Source organism: Mastacembelus armatus, chromosome 16, assembly GCF_900324485.2.
Source record: "Mastacembelus armatus chromosome 16, fMasArm1.2, whole genome shotgun sequence".
NCBI lineage: Eukaryota > Metazoa > Chordata > Actinopteri > Synbranchiformes > Mastacembelidae > Mastacembelus > Mastacembelus armatus.
Genome location: NC_046648.1, coordinates 5,293,367 through 5,309,903, shown reverse-complemented (window position 1 = coordinate 5,309,903; position 16,537 = coordinate 5,293,367). Strand labels below are relative to the sequence as shown.

Below are 16,537 nucleotides of genomic sequence, written 5' to 3'. Positions count from 1 at the left end.
CCTATTTATTGTCACCACTAGGTCAGTTTAAATGATTAATGTAGCACCTTTACTCCTACATAGCCTTCATTACTTGACCACACAATAAAAACAGTTAAAGAAAAACAACTATGATAACCAATCAACTCTTTGAATCCTCAAAAGAAAAGTCATTTTTCTGGACTCTGATTTTTAGTTAAAGGAAGTGGGACAAACTGACACAGTATTTATCAGTTCATAATGAGGGTAGTCCTTGTTGGATTCCGGCACAGGAACACAACTTCCTCTGCTACAGGCACAACCTCACAGAAAGGACAAGAGCTGTCTGTCAGTGTACCATGGAGAGAGAGGCTGTGGTGTCGGCCCGCAGGAGTCCCACACTACCCGAGTACAACATTTCGACCTCCACCTTGGCCTATGACCAGCATTTCACCAAAACCCCCAAAGGAATGCTCCTCCTGGCTGAGATAGTAAGTGTTACTTAGTGTTGGAGACTGTGTCTTTAGCCGATAGCAAGATGCAACTTCTAGAAAATTGGCTTATGGTCATTGTCAGAAAGTGGAAATAATTCTGATGTTTGTGAGCAATGAGTGTTACATATATTACAACTGAATGCTGCTGTCTTACCAGAAAGACCCCAACACACACAGCTAAGACTAAAGATGGCTGAATTTATGTTTAGATTGTTTCTAGTTACAGAAACACATAAAAGCAGCTTGTTGGGTTAGAAAAAAATCTTCAATTATTATGTTCCACTATAAAATCAATCTGAAATTCATGGTAATAACAGCATAAATGTATTTTTGTGGAATTCCTTTAAATTGTACTGAGTCAAAGAAAAATGTGAAAACAAGAGATGTAGTAGGAAGCTAACCAAAAAACACACCAAGCAAATCCACTCTTCCTCCTTTCTTTGCCTCATTGTCTCTCTTCCTCTCCAAATCAGCTTAAGGAAAAAGCTTTTCTCTAAATACAGACTGGCTGGCTGCCATGCAGACGCTGGGCATGCCACAGTTGAAGTAATCTGGAAATGATTCTAGCAAGTGGAAAAAAACAATGTAGTGCAAACACAGTTAATAATGGTTTGTTTCAAAAGTCACATAGTAAATTGTGGAATCATGTTCTATATGAGAATAGCCACAAGTCACAATTAGATGATAAAAGGGGAAGATCTATAATATGTACTGCATCATCAAAAACAGAAGCTGCAGAATTTAGGTTTTGGGTTAATTTGTGATAGGTGCACTGAAACATTTCAGCAATGCTAGAGATTATGTCACTTAACTGGAAGAGATTTCACATTTAAAAACACAACCATGATTCACACCAGCAAATGTTTTCTTGCAGTGATAGGAAACCCCAAGCAGGAATATTCAGCTGTGAAACAGGAAGGGAGGGCTTTGGAATAGTACTTGGAGCAAAGAGATTTAGCTGCTTAGCATCTCAACTCAAATGCGTATTGCATTTGGAAAACTCATCCAACACCATATAAATAAAGATTTTAAAAACAAAAGTCACAGAAAACACAACTTCTTGTTAAAACTTTGGTTAATTTGAATTTACTTTGTGTAAAATGCCCTTCAAAATACTACACTGTATTTATATTTTTATGACTTTAGCTGGTGAAACCAATGAGAGAGTGAAGCTTTAACCTTTGACTTTGACCTGACCTGTATTTCATCGAAAGAACTGGCCCAAATATTTTCTTCACTCATGGATCTGACAATGTGCAACAGCCAGTGCTCTCTTTTCTAGATGTATCTTTACAACTCTTAACCTTTATTTGCCTCTCTTATTTTGTTTCACAATAAACATAGTATAGTATAATAAATGACAATTTAGTCCTGCGCTACCACACACAGCCATTAACCCTGTATATAACCAGTCCACTCTCTCTCTTATCCTCTGCTCCAGGTGTGTGGTATGTTAGTGTGGATCCTGGTTGGGGGAACAGACTATTTTCATCTGTCTGCTCTCTGTTGGGTGATGTTTGCTGCCATCTTGTGCTGGGTTGTGACCACTTGCCTGTTTATAATTTACCTCACTGGAGCCTATAACAGGATACCACAGGTCCCCTGGACTACACTGGTAATACACACGTACACTGGTTCACCTGTTCACTCAGGATAGTCTGACAATGCAACCTTGACAGCTTGTTAGACTGAACAAATGTCATCTCCTCCATTGATTTTAACTAAGAAAACACAAGTAACATACCAACATTTTTTATCCAAATCCCCCCCCCCCCCCCCCCCCCCCCAAAAAAAAAAAAAAGTGAACCGATGGTGATTGTAAAATACTTTTTTTAAATCTTAGGTTCACATTGCAGTATTGTCTACCCTACTTTAAGCACTTCCTTATGAGATTTGCCCTGTTGGCTTTGTGAGTGAACAAACACATTTCAATTTCAAGTAATAGTCACTGAAACATCCAGACTTGACAGCAGAAAATTAAATGAACATACAAATGTTAATTTAACAATTTACAAGTTTTTAAACATTTTGATAGGAAAACAAGATAACCATAAACTCACATGGTTTAGGTTTAGAGAGGTGATTTATGTAGAAAAAAATCCTAAATTTCACACAGAGGGGAAATTTGCATTCCAATCCCTATATAAATAAAATAAATTAGCTAAAATAAAACATAACACACTGCAGCACCGAGGTAGCAAACTCAAATGATTGAATAAAGAAAGCAAACAACTTGAGCAGTGAATGTAGAGCCAGCAGAGATAGACCTCTATGCAGTGTATTTCCTCCTGTGGGTGGCTTGATGATTTTGCAGCATGTGTGTTAACACCAGACAGTTCTCACACCTGTTGTACAAAAAATACCAGGAAATGGAGTGCAATATTTATAACAAAACTATTTTTTCCGCATAAATACTTGCTGGCTAGATAATGTTAACATGTTTATTTTCCTCTGAATATACTTATTGTGGTTTTAAGGCAGGGCAAGGCAAGTATATTTGTATAGCACAATTCATACACTGAGTAATTCAAAGTGCTTTACAGAAATAAAAGACAAGTTAAAAGTACATAGGCAAACATTAAAATACAAAACTGCAAATAGCATAGAAAATTGACTTGAAATAAATAAATAAATGAATAAATAAAGGAGAATGAGAGCAGATAAAACACTTTCAGTTGTCATATGCAGAGGGAAAAAGAAGTTTTTAGCCTGCACTTAAACATTGCCAGAGATGAGGCTTGTCTAACATCTTCAGGAAGACTATTCCAGATTTTAGCTGCATAAGACTGAAACGCTGCTTCTCCCCGTTTAGTCCTGACTCTGGGCAAGAGCAGAAGGCCTGTCCCTGATGTTCTCAGAGTCCAAGATGGTTCATTTGGCAGCAACATGTCAATGATGTACTGTGGAGCTGAGCCATGAAGAGATTTATACACAAACAGTGCTGTTTAAAGTCTATTCTCTGAGTGACATGATGCCAGTGCAGAGATCTGAGAACAGCAGTAATGTGGTTGTACTTCCTGTTTCTCGTTTTGAGAGCCCCATGAACAGGCTGTTACAGTAATCTAACCTGCCGGATATAAATGCATGGATGAGTCTCTCCAAGTCTGGTTTAGACATGGTTCCTTTGATTCTGGTAATGTTTTTGAGATGGTAAAATGCTGACGATGTAATTGATTTAATGTGGTTGTTAATATTCCATGATTACCCCTAGATTTTTGTGATCAGACGAATGTCATTTGTCACCTTGATGAGTGCAGTCTCACTGTTGTGAGTGCGCCTGATACCTGACTGAAAATTGTTGACAGTAAATCGTTTTAAAACCAGATGCTTATTAATTAACATCTGAATGTAATGCTTTCAGTATGGTGTTGCCCTATAATGCAACTGGAAAAAGGTTTAGAGGCATTGGAATAATTTTAGAAGACATGATCAATTTTGACTGCTTTGCTTATTTATTTCTCATTTCTTTGCCTCCTAGTCTCTGTGTTTGAACTGTAGTGCCACAGCATTGTACCTGGTGACAGCAGTAGTAGATGCTCTCTCGGTAAACCAGGGCATCAAGGGGCGACACAACTACAACTGCTGGGCAGCATCTTCAGTAAGACCTCTTCTTTCAATATGTCTGCTACGTTGAGGGAAAGTTCATTCAAAAAGGAAATGCTTGTTTTTATCTAAACATTGTTTTGCATCACTATTTGCATGTCCTCATTACACACAGCAAGACAAGAGCAGGCGTGTGTCAAAACAGCTGAAGTGGAGGCAGTAATACACATATTACCCACAATGCAGCTGTTTGCTGTTGCTTCAGTAACTTGCTCCAACATTTTTACATGACAGTTGTGAATGTTAGGTGAACGTCTCCGTTGGTTGTGTTATTATAAATAGTTGTAAAATGGAGTTGTTGTTTACTTCTGACTGAGTTGTTTTGAATGTACAACAACCTCTGGTTATGTCAGCAGACAGTTGTTAGAGTGGGCTATTTATATGTGTGTCATGTGGACACAAAATTTAAGCACTGCTTTGAGTTTGCAGTTTAAATATGTTTAAAATATCAAAATTCAACTTTGTTCATTCTCATTGTTTTTTCTTTCCCTCTTGATATTCCTGTGTTTTTCTTACTATTTCACCATCTTTCACTCTTTTCAGTTCTTTGCATTTCTGACCACACTGTGTTATGCAGGAAGCAGTTATCTAAGCTACTGCGCCTGGAAAACCACAGAAGAGGAGCGGTAGCATCATTGTCACCTGTTGACATTGACTGGTGACATTACTCACACTTTCTAATGAATTACTACTTTCACTGCATTTGTTCTGATTTTATCAACACAAAAAAAGATGTTTGGTATATGTAGAAAACTACAGTCAACATTTCTTTCAAAATATATTTGTTTGAAATGTTTTTTTAATTTATTATAGACAACACCTTTAATTATTGGTAATTATACTGATTCATAAAAATGTACTGTGCATTACCCAATCAAAAACCAAGTTTGTCTTTCATTATTGTTAATAAACCATTGTTCTGCAGTTATTATTTTCCATTTTCACTGAAGCATTGAAGTGGCATATTACCCAGTGACAATGTTTGCACATGTTGCACTAATATGATAATTTACTTCTTAAATGAAACAGATACATAGGCATACAGTCATACAGTCAAAAGAATGAGAAAAAAGCTTTAAATAAGGATCTTCACACTAATTAACAGCAAACACTTTACCTGCATCAATTACTGTAAACTGCTCAGCTACAACCTGTGAAAGTGTTTTATTTGAAACAACAGTAAAAGGTGACAGCTTCACTCACTGTGGGGTGTCATACCTCACTGGCCCAGTAGAGGCCCTCGATCAGTGTATGATAATCACCTGGCCTGGCTTCCAATTGTGCCATGCAGTTTACAGTATATTACGGCAGAGAGCAGTTTTACTGTAATTTTTCCAACCATTGGTTTTTGGTGTCTTGAGGCAGTAAATTTGTTTAAATGATATAAGCCTTAAGGCTGTCTAAACCATGGAAGTAAGTAAAAGCATTTTTACTTAAAGTTCAAATTGTTATTTTGAATATATTAATAAATGAATATATATGTAGTTTCCAGTATTACATTCATGACCTTCAAGACTCTATCATTACATACAAAAGTATGCTAGTACAATAGAAGATAGATAAAAATACAAAGATGCAAACAAAGGAATCTAGATTGGCTTTAACTGTTATGTTTATAGTTTTTACAGTTTTAATAACCACACTAATGTGTGAAATAAAAAGTTAGGACATATAACATCCAACATAAAATTATTTTTTACTAATAACATATTTATAGTAATCATCTAAAGTATGACAATAAAAAATGATTTGAAATAACCTGACTAGCTGTTTAATAATTAACTCTGGTATGGATGGACAGTTGCCAGTAGTTTTCACTGTAACATCTGGAATGGACACTAGAGTTGGTGTCTCATAGTCAAGTTCCACATCAGTCAACTTCTGACTTGACACAGTTGACTCCCGACCTTGGACTGGTGAACATCCTAAGATGCTTAACGACTGGCACAGCACCAGACATTTCTGTAGGAGGAAAGTTTTATTGTGTTTTATCACTGCCCATAATCCTGTAAATGTGTGTCTGCCTGAAGAAAACACACAGGACAGGCTGTTTTGGGGACAGGATTGTTTCCAGATGTTACAGCTTTTGGATACAGGGATATGAAGGACAAATCTAAAAGCTGTGCATACCCTCCATCAAGTGCCCCACTAAAGCATAACAGTGTGACAGCAACACATTAGGACTTTGAACCCGATGCAGCTTTAATGAAATTTATCCATGTTTCCTGTCAGACTGCTTTCACTTAAAAAGTTCCATTAGCCGCTGTATCATTGTACAAACAGAAACCTTCGTAAATAATGTCATTGTGTCAACTTTAGGATGTTTACTTCATATGTTGGATTCTCTGTTACAAACCTTTATGTCTTTTTTTCCAACCAACATAAACAGACTGAAATATTTCCTAAAACTCTTAGGCAATATCTTTCAAAGATCTTATACCCTTAAGTAAAATCTCATATCAGGAAATGAATGTGTTTCCAACCTACATAACACCATACCTTAAAATGCGGTATTGCTGAGGACACCACTAAATATTAAATTGTTTGGTGACATATAGATTACACAGCTTGATGATTATGTTCATTTATTAACACATTTTATTTGCATACACTTTATATTTGTTTTCTTCACCCCCCCCCCCCCCCCCCCCCTTGATGTAAGCAGCTGCAGTCTTAACTGGCACAGTTCACCACCTGAACAAGTACAGTAATCACATTACCTAACTTGTTGATATGCCTTGATTGGGTAGTGTGGTTATCAAACTGTAGCTCTCATGCTCTGCAAAGTTCCTTTAATCTGAGTGAGTCTGTGGCTAAATATGTCTCCTCTTAGATGTGAGCATGGGTTTCATAATTAGTTTCATAACAGAGATGGTGTTTTCACTGTACAGATTTTGATAAAATATGTGTCTCTTATATATCTTTAAAGGCAACACTGATAAAATATTACAAGCAGTAGCACTGACATTAAAGGGAAACAACAAACCAAATGAGGAGAAATGGAAGCAGAAAAATCTTTTGATAGACCCTGTCCTTTTAGTAAATGCTAATTTCTTTTGAACTCAGTTTGTAACAGAGGATTGTCTCTAAGCCAAATAGTTTATTACTCATAGCCAATGATGTAACTTGAATAACTTCACCTGGATCAAATGAGCTTCCCAGGAATCTACCCAATTCCACATGCAATTAAAGTTCCTCTGTAAAGTCAATTTCCTATCATGAATCTGAAGTTTACCAGCATTAAAACTGAAATATCCACAAATACAGTGTATCTATGTTTTTTGGACCTGTGTTCCAAGACGCTGTAAATGTTTCTTAGCTAGTTTTACTACACAAACGAGCGACAGCTCCGATAAGCATTTACGAATAGAAAACAAGCATTACAACCCGTATGCAACCTAAGCTACGTTAAGCTTCATCTTTTGTGTAGACCATAAGTAGGTCACTGCCAGTGTTCTTTGATTTGGACTGGTATCCTGCCAACATACTGTACGTGAAACACATGAGAGAGCAGCAGAGCAGAAAGAGCTGGCAGGACACAGAAAAAAAATGGACTTTTAACCTCGAGTGAGAAATCAAATTAGGATGAATGAACTTTGTTGGGCACATTTCCACATGTCTAACTGGATAAATAATTCCATTTGACATATTTAAACCAGTTTAAGTACATGGAGGATGTGAGTCTTTTCACCTTTGCTTTCCTTCTGTTCTAGGGATGATTCATTTACAACACACCACAACCAACTATTTATTACCACTTAAGCCATGAGTTAGGGTTAAAATGAGTCAGAGATCAGAAAAACAAATGCAAATTTACATCTGCATCACTTCTACCAAAATTAAAAAACACCTCTTAACTACTTATTGTTCCAAATTTAGGATGAGGATTGTGGCCTTTGGGACACTGCCAAATTTTTCAGGAACTGTAATTTCCCAGGAAATGCAGTGTTATCCCAGAGACGAAGGCGCTTCCAGTTCTCTGCAGTCCCACAGGAGTAAAGTTCTGGGAAGACTACACTAATCCACTGAGCACTATAGTTCCCTTTCCCATAAGTAGTACGTTAATGATGATAGAACTAAAGCAAAAATTGACCTGGCCTGGACTTCAGTTTGGTGTATAACAAAATATAGTGTAGTGCTGTAGAAAATGCTAGCAGACTTTGTCCAGCCAGTGATGTTCAGTTCTGCAATTCCCACCTTGAAAGTACATGAACCTCCAGAAAGTAGTTGAAGGATCTAACCGGATGTTAATACAGACTCAGGTTCCTGTGGTGTAACCAAAGGTGAAGCTGCTCACTGGGGAAAGTTGTGATGGAAATGTACCTACTGATTAACTGTCAGATTTCAGTTCTCCTACTCTTTTTCCAAACACACCTACTCCACCACAAGAAAAAGGTTAAAATATTTCACCTTTTCTCATGTATATATTTGATGTTGTATTGCTGCTTCTGATGCACAATTTTTGCTACCTCATATGAAAAAGTTTATTATTTACAGTATTTACATGAAGTTTCATGCAACAATGCAAACCGTGCACCACTGGCCCATTTATTCACAGAAACATTTTTCTATTTTTATGTCAATACACTCAATAAAAGACTGCACAGCTCCAGCAAAATCAATAGGGAGAATAAAGGTGGCATTGGCAATTGCTGTGTAATACCCTGTCTGGTCTAAAGTGCAGAAGTCATGGCTGTTCAGTTTGCTGAGAGTCAGCTTAGTTTTGGCAAGCCACCAAAATCTGTTAATCTGACACATACAAAATACTTTTTATAACTTTGAGTTAAATACATCTAGCAGTCAGAATAATAGGCTCAGGGGTGATAAAATTCTTGAGAATCGGTCTTAAATGCTAGGGCTGCTGCAGATGATGATCTGTATAGATTTGTCATAAAAACTCTGAAAAAGATTGAATGAGTGTATAACTGTAACTTGTCAGCATATTCATGCAAGCATAAAAAGGTCAGTCAATGATCTCTTACCGAAATGATCTACATGAACAAATATTTAAACCTTCTGAAAATAATGCATACTCACGCCAAACTATGTTATAGATAGCTAAAAGTGTGTTCAAAGAATAATACATAATATCACGGTAAATTCAGGTTCCAGCTGTAGGTCATATTATTTTTTCTATTTGACATTCTCAAAATCTCATAACTTATTCTCTAATTCTCTGTTCTCTATTTTTTGTTTTTTACAGTAGATACTGTTATCTAATACATATTTGTCTTGTACCCATGCAAATTTTCCTTGAAGCAAGTTTTTTTTTACTTTGAGTTGAACATGCTCACTTGTCTTTTTTAACCTTTGTGTCCTATAATGTATTTTGTCTCATATATAGGTCAATGGAACCTTTACTCTTTCTGAAACATCACTGATTAACCCTGACTGACACGGCACAGTGGGCGCCATTACACTGTAATCAGGCCTGAATCTGTTGCATCAGTTTGTCACTAAATTACATTTAAAGTTAAATGTCTCTGGGAACAAAGTGCTGGTGAAGCATTTTCTCTCAGGAGGGTTACAACTGGGCAAGAGAGAAGGAGAGGGAATTAAGATATATAAACATAATGACACTACAATCACTATAGCATCTAACACTTTATATTACAGTACAAAAAAACTAAAATCTACCATAAAAATAGACATTTGCAATTTTTAAAAACATTTCTGAGCATATACCTGTAAAATAGTCAATCATCTTGATTTTAAATAGATATTCAGTAAAAGTAAAGTTAAAATGTATAATTTATACATACACTATAAAAATGTATTTTTTTTTTTTTTTACACAGTTGTGCTGTTTTAAAATGGTTTTCTGTTATGTTCTTCTACGAAGAATTGGTACAGACATAACTAAAGTTCTTTATTTTTAACACCAAACAGAAGAAAAACGTAGCTCAGGCAGACTGGGACAGGAACAGACACAAAGATCCAGCACGTGGCAAACTCAAATGTAGAACTCGAACACTAAAACAAAGCCCCAGCTGACAAACTCAGGAACTCAAAACCGTCGAATATAGCTCAGGTTCAAACCAATACTTCAGCAAGGAACAATATAGGTATATATAGGTGTCTAACAAAAGGGGCAATCAAACAAAGTGTAACTAGTCATACTAATGAACACAAAGCTACCTGGACCCTAAGCCAGGTGGGACAGGAAAGCAGAAACCAAAATAAAAGTCCCACAGGAAACCGAAAACATCAGGCCATGGCAGTTTTCAAACTAAAACTATTATACTTCCAAGTAAAAAAATACACTGTACCTTTTTTTCTTCACATGTACTGTACTATATATGCACTGTAGTATATGGCTGTAATAATACAGAATTTTATGGTTTTTGAAACATGTATTTGCTGTAAATCCAAAGTAAGCATCATATAACAAAACCTTGCAAAAAACAATCACAAAGGCTTGTCAGAGATAGTTAAAAAACATGGATTTAACTTAAAAATGTGTCCAAACACAGATTTCCCAGCATGCATTGTTTGAAAATAAGAACTCATCAGAGACTCTTATTTTTTGGAGGTTGAAGTACCCATTCATGTTAGAAACATCCTCCGTGTCTTTATTCATTCATCCATTATCTTTGGCCTGGACAGGTCACCAGTCCATCACAGCTATGTGTCTTTAGGATATGTCAAATTTAGTCATGGCTTCCATTCCTCTATTGTCTATACCCGCTTATTCCTAACCAGGGTCACAGGGATCAGCTGGAGCCTATCCCAGCTCTCTTTGGGTGAAAGGCAGGGGTACACCCTGGACAGGTCACCAGTCCATCACAGGGCTACTAGTCATGGCTTCTTTTTTTTTAAATAAGAAAACAATGCAGACCAATTGTGTAGTCTATTGCAGACTTCCAACAGTAGCAGCTAAAAGGCACATGAACAACTACTGTGAAATTATGTGCATAAATACAAATAGTTTTGTGTTTCTGACATTTTTTAAAAAATAAGGGTTTTTAAATAGAACAATGTTATTTAAAAACGAGAAGTTTTATATTTGTTTAACCTGGAGGTCCCCAGATTTGGGGACCTTGGGGAACGGTTAGTAAACACAGCATGAAACAATACAGTAACACAGAAAGAATAAAATGAAACTGCAGGACCTGGGCTACAAGACTATACAAACCTTTTTTGCATGCTGCAAACACAACATAAATGACAACTAAATGAATTATTAAATATTAAAGTCCACACAGCACTACTGTGTCAACCCATTCGCCACATTTTAGGGTCTACTGCTACGGCACTTTATGCGAAACACACAATATAATGTTACACCTCAAATGAAAGCAGACTCCGCAGGTTCTGAAGATGTAGGTAAAACATGGTAAAGCACTGGAGAGATAGAATCCAAAACACAGCAACAGCAGAAATCACTTCCCCAAACAATAACTGTAAAATTTGTCCTACCTTTGCTTTTATTCCATGAAAAACTGTATTTTACCGGTAAATCCACACTCCATTGTGCTCAGATGGATGTTTTCTGTTACACTCCAATCATTCCGGGATGTCTCAGAGGGCTCTAGGACCCAGGGGAGAAATTTAACATCAGCAGCCTGGCCTTCCTCCCACACGGCATTTTACGGATTCCGATTGGCTGATCGTGCTGTCAATCTCATTTTGGTGACTGAAGTGTCATTCTACTGGCTCTAACGATTCAAACAAAGTGCCAATCACTCCAATTGACCAATCCGTTGCGGAGATGGAGCCCTGGGCAATGACATATAGGACAGTAGCGAGAAAATTGAGTTGACGCTCTGGGGCAGAAAGAGCTGAATTTTGGTGTCGCTTCCGTTTAATTATTGTTTTTGAAAGTATTGAATACCATTAGAGATATTTAAATACAGTATATAGGTTTTACATGATAAAATACAAATGGCACACATGGTGTCTAGCTGTGCAATAACGTCTTTAAAACCTCTCAAGTTTTGTTCTGTTTGAGTAGATCAGATTAAACTAATGCTGAGAATATTAACGTTTTATTATGATTTCATAAAGCTTTAGGGCTATTGCAGCATTTTTCTCAAGAGATATTCATTATAAAACAGTTTTTGTTTTTTTTTAGACGAGACTGAAAATGTTTCATTTTTCCTGTGTGCCATCTTCATTTACTCCTCACCAGTAACACATATACTGATATTTACACATCTAACAGACGGCATAATTTTATTTAAAACAAGTGGCAAACATTGAAATTGAGGAAATCCAAGTTTATTTTGCAGCGTTTTCTTGCTTTACGCTCTTTTTCATAATAGTAAAAATCTGTATTTTTCTATGGCAATACAATGTGGAATAAAATTAGATATTTTATTGTGATTTAACAGTAACTGCTTGGCAACTTTGCTGCCAGACTTTTACTGCTGTTTTATGATTTTTTACAGTGTATTACTGTTTGTTTCAAATTGTATTCTGACGTGCATGCAAACATGCACAGACACACACGTGCAGAGAGAGAGAGAGAGAGAGGGAGAGAGTATGAAAACAGAACTTTATCCAGTCCAAACCAGTTCTGTAAACTCTGTTTGCAGAGGAAATAGGAACAAAAGCATAATTGCTTCAATCTGCTTTTGAACACTAATACTTCTCAACAAATAATGACGGCAAATTTATGGCTATACAAAACAAAACAGTGAAAGGAATTTTTTTTGTACTTTATAATCCACTGAAAATGTAAATGAATATCTTGAGGGAAGAGTCAGATTTACTATTTACTATTATAGACTATTGTTTAGGCTGATCCTGATTTATCTAGATTCTATGTTTGAACACATTCATATGTGAAATAGCCCAAGCAGGACATCCAAGCAACAGTAACCTTTGAAGTGACTGACAAACATTCAGTCCTGTTTTATTATCATTTAGACACATACAAAGTTGACTTGCATGCATGCACACTACATATACATGCGTGCATACACCTGTGCAGAAGCAAATGGAAGATAGATGCAGACACATAAATACACACTCATAAACAAGACTTTAATCAGTCATGTCTCTACAAAACCCACGCACATACATCCTGTACCTGCGCACATGCATACACTGAGTTTTAGCAATACCCCTGAATAGATTTTGGATAGTCAAAAGTCAATGCTTCTGCATTGTTCAACTGGTTGTTGTGTTACTTTAAATGACCCTTTGCACTGCTTGATTTTAGCTTCATGGTGACTTTAGAGAAGCTCAAAAATAAATTTTGGGGGATTTTCTTAGCAATTTTGCAAAAATCTGTTCACACAACAAAGCAAACAAAACTAACACCACTCATTGTACTATTAAAGAAGAACAGCCTTAATTCTGGTAACATTGTATTATTGTCAAATTGTACTGCCTCCTCCCTTATCTCCTGTGTATAAAGATAATCTGTATTATCTCTTACATCACAAGGTGCATTCGACAAGACAAATACAATAAATCTATTGAAAAATTGTGTGCTTTCTGTTTACATTTCTCTTGCTTTCTAAGTGGCTCGTTAACTTCTACAGTACAGCTACATAATGATTCATACATTTTCGTCAGATGTCTGAAAAATCACTATGCATTTCCAGCTTACTCATGCACAGCTGTAAGTGTTACAAACTGACTTGCAGGTACAAGTTGACAAACCCTACAGACATAAATTACAGGCTACCAAAATGTATTGCAGAGGGATGCCAATGTATGTGAGTGTTCACTGAAGGCAGCCAGTTGAACAAGCTGGTTTATGACGGTTTTTCCTATTTAGTTGGGCATGAAACAGAGAGGATTTATAGTAATTAGAGAAGAGGTGAAACACCAACAGCACTGCAAAAACTGAAGCCAAAACCTACTTAACATTAAAGTCACAAAAGTGTATTGTGTGTGAGGTTGAGTTTATGCGAAATACTGCAGACACATGCCACACAGCCTGTAGGATGAGATCTGAGTAATTTATTTATTTATTTTTTTAACTCACCAACTTGTTAACTGCAGTAACTGGCTCACCTGTGCCCATACAGTATTATCTGGATCCCAATTAAGATGTATCTTTATAATGTTTGCAGGAACATAACTAACCTGGTTACTCATGTGATTTTCACTCAGGAGTGTGAACAAATGGCAAGGCATGAAAGGGTTAGCCCAAGCATACCCCTTGTTTTTTAACTAAACTAAAAGCTGGACACCAGACTAAAAGCAGGTCTAGTGCAGTTACAAATGTTTCTTCCTCTTTGGTGCACCTCCAGTTAGTGTTACAATAGATGTCTGCCAAGGTGGCCAAGGCCTAAAACAGGCAAAGTCTGTGCAGTCTGCTGAATAGTGGGCAGGCTCAAGGGGATGACGAAATGTTCCCAGTGGAGTAATGCAGAGGAGCTCAAACTGTAATCTCAACATAAGGTTATCATCAGCCAAGTCATGACTCATATAACAAAAAAATCCAAACTGTCACAACTGCACTGTGCAGACTTGCATTTCTGTTAAGTCTTTACATGTGTGGGACTGACGAGTATGCAGGTATTCAGAAGGTGTGCGCATGAACGTGGGAGCATGTACGTATTTCCGCTGGTGTTAACGCATATTTGTGCTTGTGCATCTGTATAACTGTGTGTTTAGTTATCAACCTTACTTGTGTGTTAAACTAATGACTATCTGACATTGATCTTCTTCATCCTATTTCTCTTGTGTAAGAACATAATGGCTGATTGTTGACCCCAAATGTAATCTCCTGAGGTGATATCATAACGTGACAGAAAGTGTGTTTGAGCACTGGGACCAGTATCATAAACATTCATTTTGTAATTTAGCTGAATAGTGTTGTCATTGAAGCTATGACACTTTATTTAATTGGATTAATAGGATTACTGGTTTTACTGCTCAGCTGATTCAGATGGTCTACAACCACTGAGACGTCTGTGTGTTTACCCATGTAATCCTAATTTCCACAGAGAAAAAAAATCAGCAACTCTGTGATTCTGTTTGAGCATTAGCACAGAGTGATAGCTACACTGGAAATTGATCAAGACTGAATGGTTTGTATTGAACAATGATCATCTATGAGTGGTCAACACTACAATCAAGGTTTGCTGCTTTGATTAAATCTTGATATTTAGACTTGAGCCAGACATTAATCCTGATACGGTGGAGAATGTTAAGATACATGCCTTTAGTGATAGATTACGTTTGAGTCTATGTAAACATGTATATTGATTGTATGCACTTAAATCCAAGATCAAGAAAAACAAATCTGAACATAAATGATATCCAGAATAAGCAGAAACACAAGTTCTTAACCACTACATTGAGCCAGATATACTTTCTAAACCATGTGTCATTAAAGTTTTCTGCATAATCCCAAACATTAGCCACATCTAATGACAGCCTTTCTCTAAGTGAGGCCACAGACCACAACTATTCCTTTATATGTGTGAAAGTACCATTTTTGGCAGGTCAACCAAACTGCAGTCATAGGGGAACCCAAAGTTACGAACAGGGTGCAATAGAGAGAAAAAAAGAAAGCGAAAGTGAAAAATAAATGTGATAGGATGCAGTAATGATGTAGATGAAGTAATCACAAGATTTCCCTAAGTAAAAGGAAATTTACCACAAGTGTCCATTACAATTTAATAACCCACATGGAAAAAGATACTTGAAGGAATTGGATTTGGAGAATACACGTTTTGTTTTCTTGCAGATAATTAAATAAGACGATGCAACTCTGCTCCATAACTTTGAACTGGAAAACAGGAAACAACTCACCTGGCTCAGACCGAGACAATATCCACCTGTTAGAGCCTCAAGAGCACATTAATTCACACCTTAAACCTCATTATTCAGGTACCTCTCACTTTTATATGATTATACTATAGTCTATATAGTTTTTAATTATGTACTACATGTAAACAACATTTTGATGTATCTAGTTGAGGAGGAACTACTTAACCTTAAATACTTCATCTATTGTTATATACTTTCAAGTATTCTATGATAGTGTGTTGTATTTTATATTTAGCTATGTTAAATAATTACACACATCTGCAAAGTAACCAGTTGCAGCTGTAAGACATGTAGTCATAATAATCAATCTACTATTAAATCAACATGCAATTAATTTACTTTCTACTATTGATAGAATGAGAGGGCTGACAGACTGAAACACAGGCAATCAAACCTTTATATACATACAGGCCTTTATCTTTCTGTGAAGCCCCATGTCATCCGGGAAGTTCTGGGAGGTTCCTGCATATTGATAATGGATCCCTGATGCCCTGAAATCATAAACAATATTGTGATTTTTTAAAGTGAGGTAGAGAGCATGCTGACTCCTCTCCTTTGGTGGTATTTGGACCAATTATTGCCCTCGTGTGCTGGTTTTATGTTAATAAACAAGACTTCAGGTTGTCTCTGGGGTGGGGAGGGGTGGGAGAGGGAACGTGGGTGATCTTGTGCCCTAAAAAGGACTCCTGTCAGTGAGCTGCTACCTTGACATAATAAATCTGTCAGTGTGATCTCCAGCCAAACTTA

At 36.7% G+C, this 16,537-nt stretch overlaps 1 protein-coding gene across 1 annotated transcript; it reads left to right on the top strand.

Moving 5' to 3' along the window:
* The first annotated feature begins 287 nt into the window (after positions 1–287).
* cmtm8b (CKLF-like MARVEL transmembrane domain containing 8b) lies at positions 288–5,103 on the top strand. The gene is made up of 4 exons (XM_026293019.1): positions 288–449; positions 1,894–2,067; positions 3,931–4,050; positions 4,599–5,103. Exons 1-4 carry the CDS (start codon positions 318–320, stop codon positions 4,683–4,685), a joined length of 513 nt encoding a protein of 170 aa, XP_026148804.1. The 5' UTR covers positions 288–317; the 3' UTR covers positions 4,686–5,103.
* The last annotated feature ends 11,434 nt before the right edge of the window (positions 5,104–16,537 follow it).

Coding starts and splice junctions, on each gene's coding strand:
- cmtm8b (XM_026293019.1), top strand. CDS start 318: ATGGAGAGAGAGGCTGTGGTGTCGGCCCGCAGGAGTCCCACACTACCC. Junction 2,068..3,930: donor AGGTCCCCTGGACTACACTG/GTAATACACACG, acceptor TTTGCCTCCTAG/TCTCTGTGTTTGAACTGTAG. Junction 4,051..4,598: donor ACTGCTGGGCAGCATCTTCA/GTAAGACCTCTT, acceptor CACTCTTTTCAG/TTCTTTGCATTTCTGACCAC.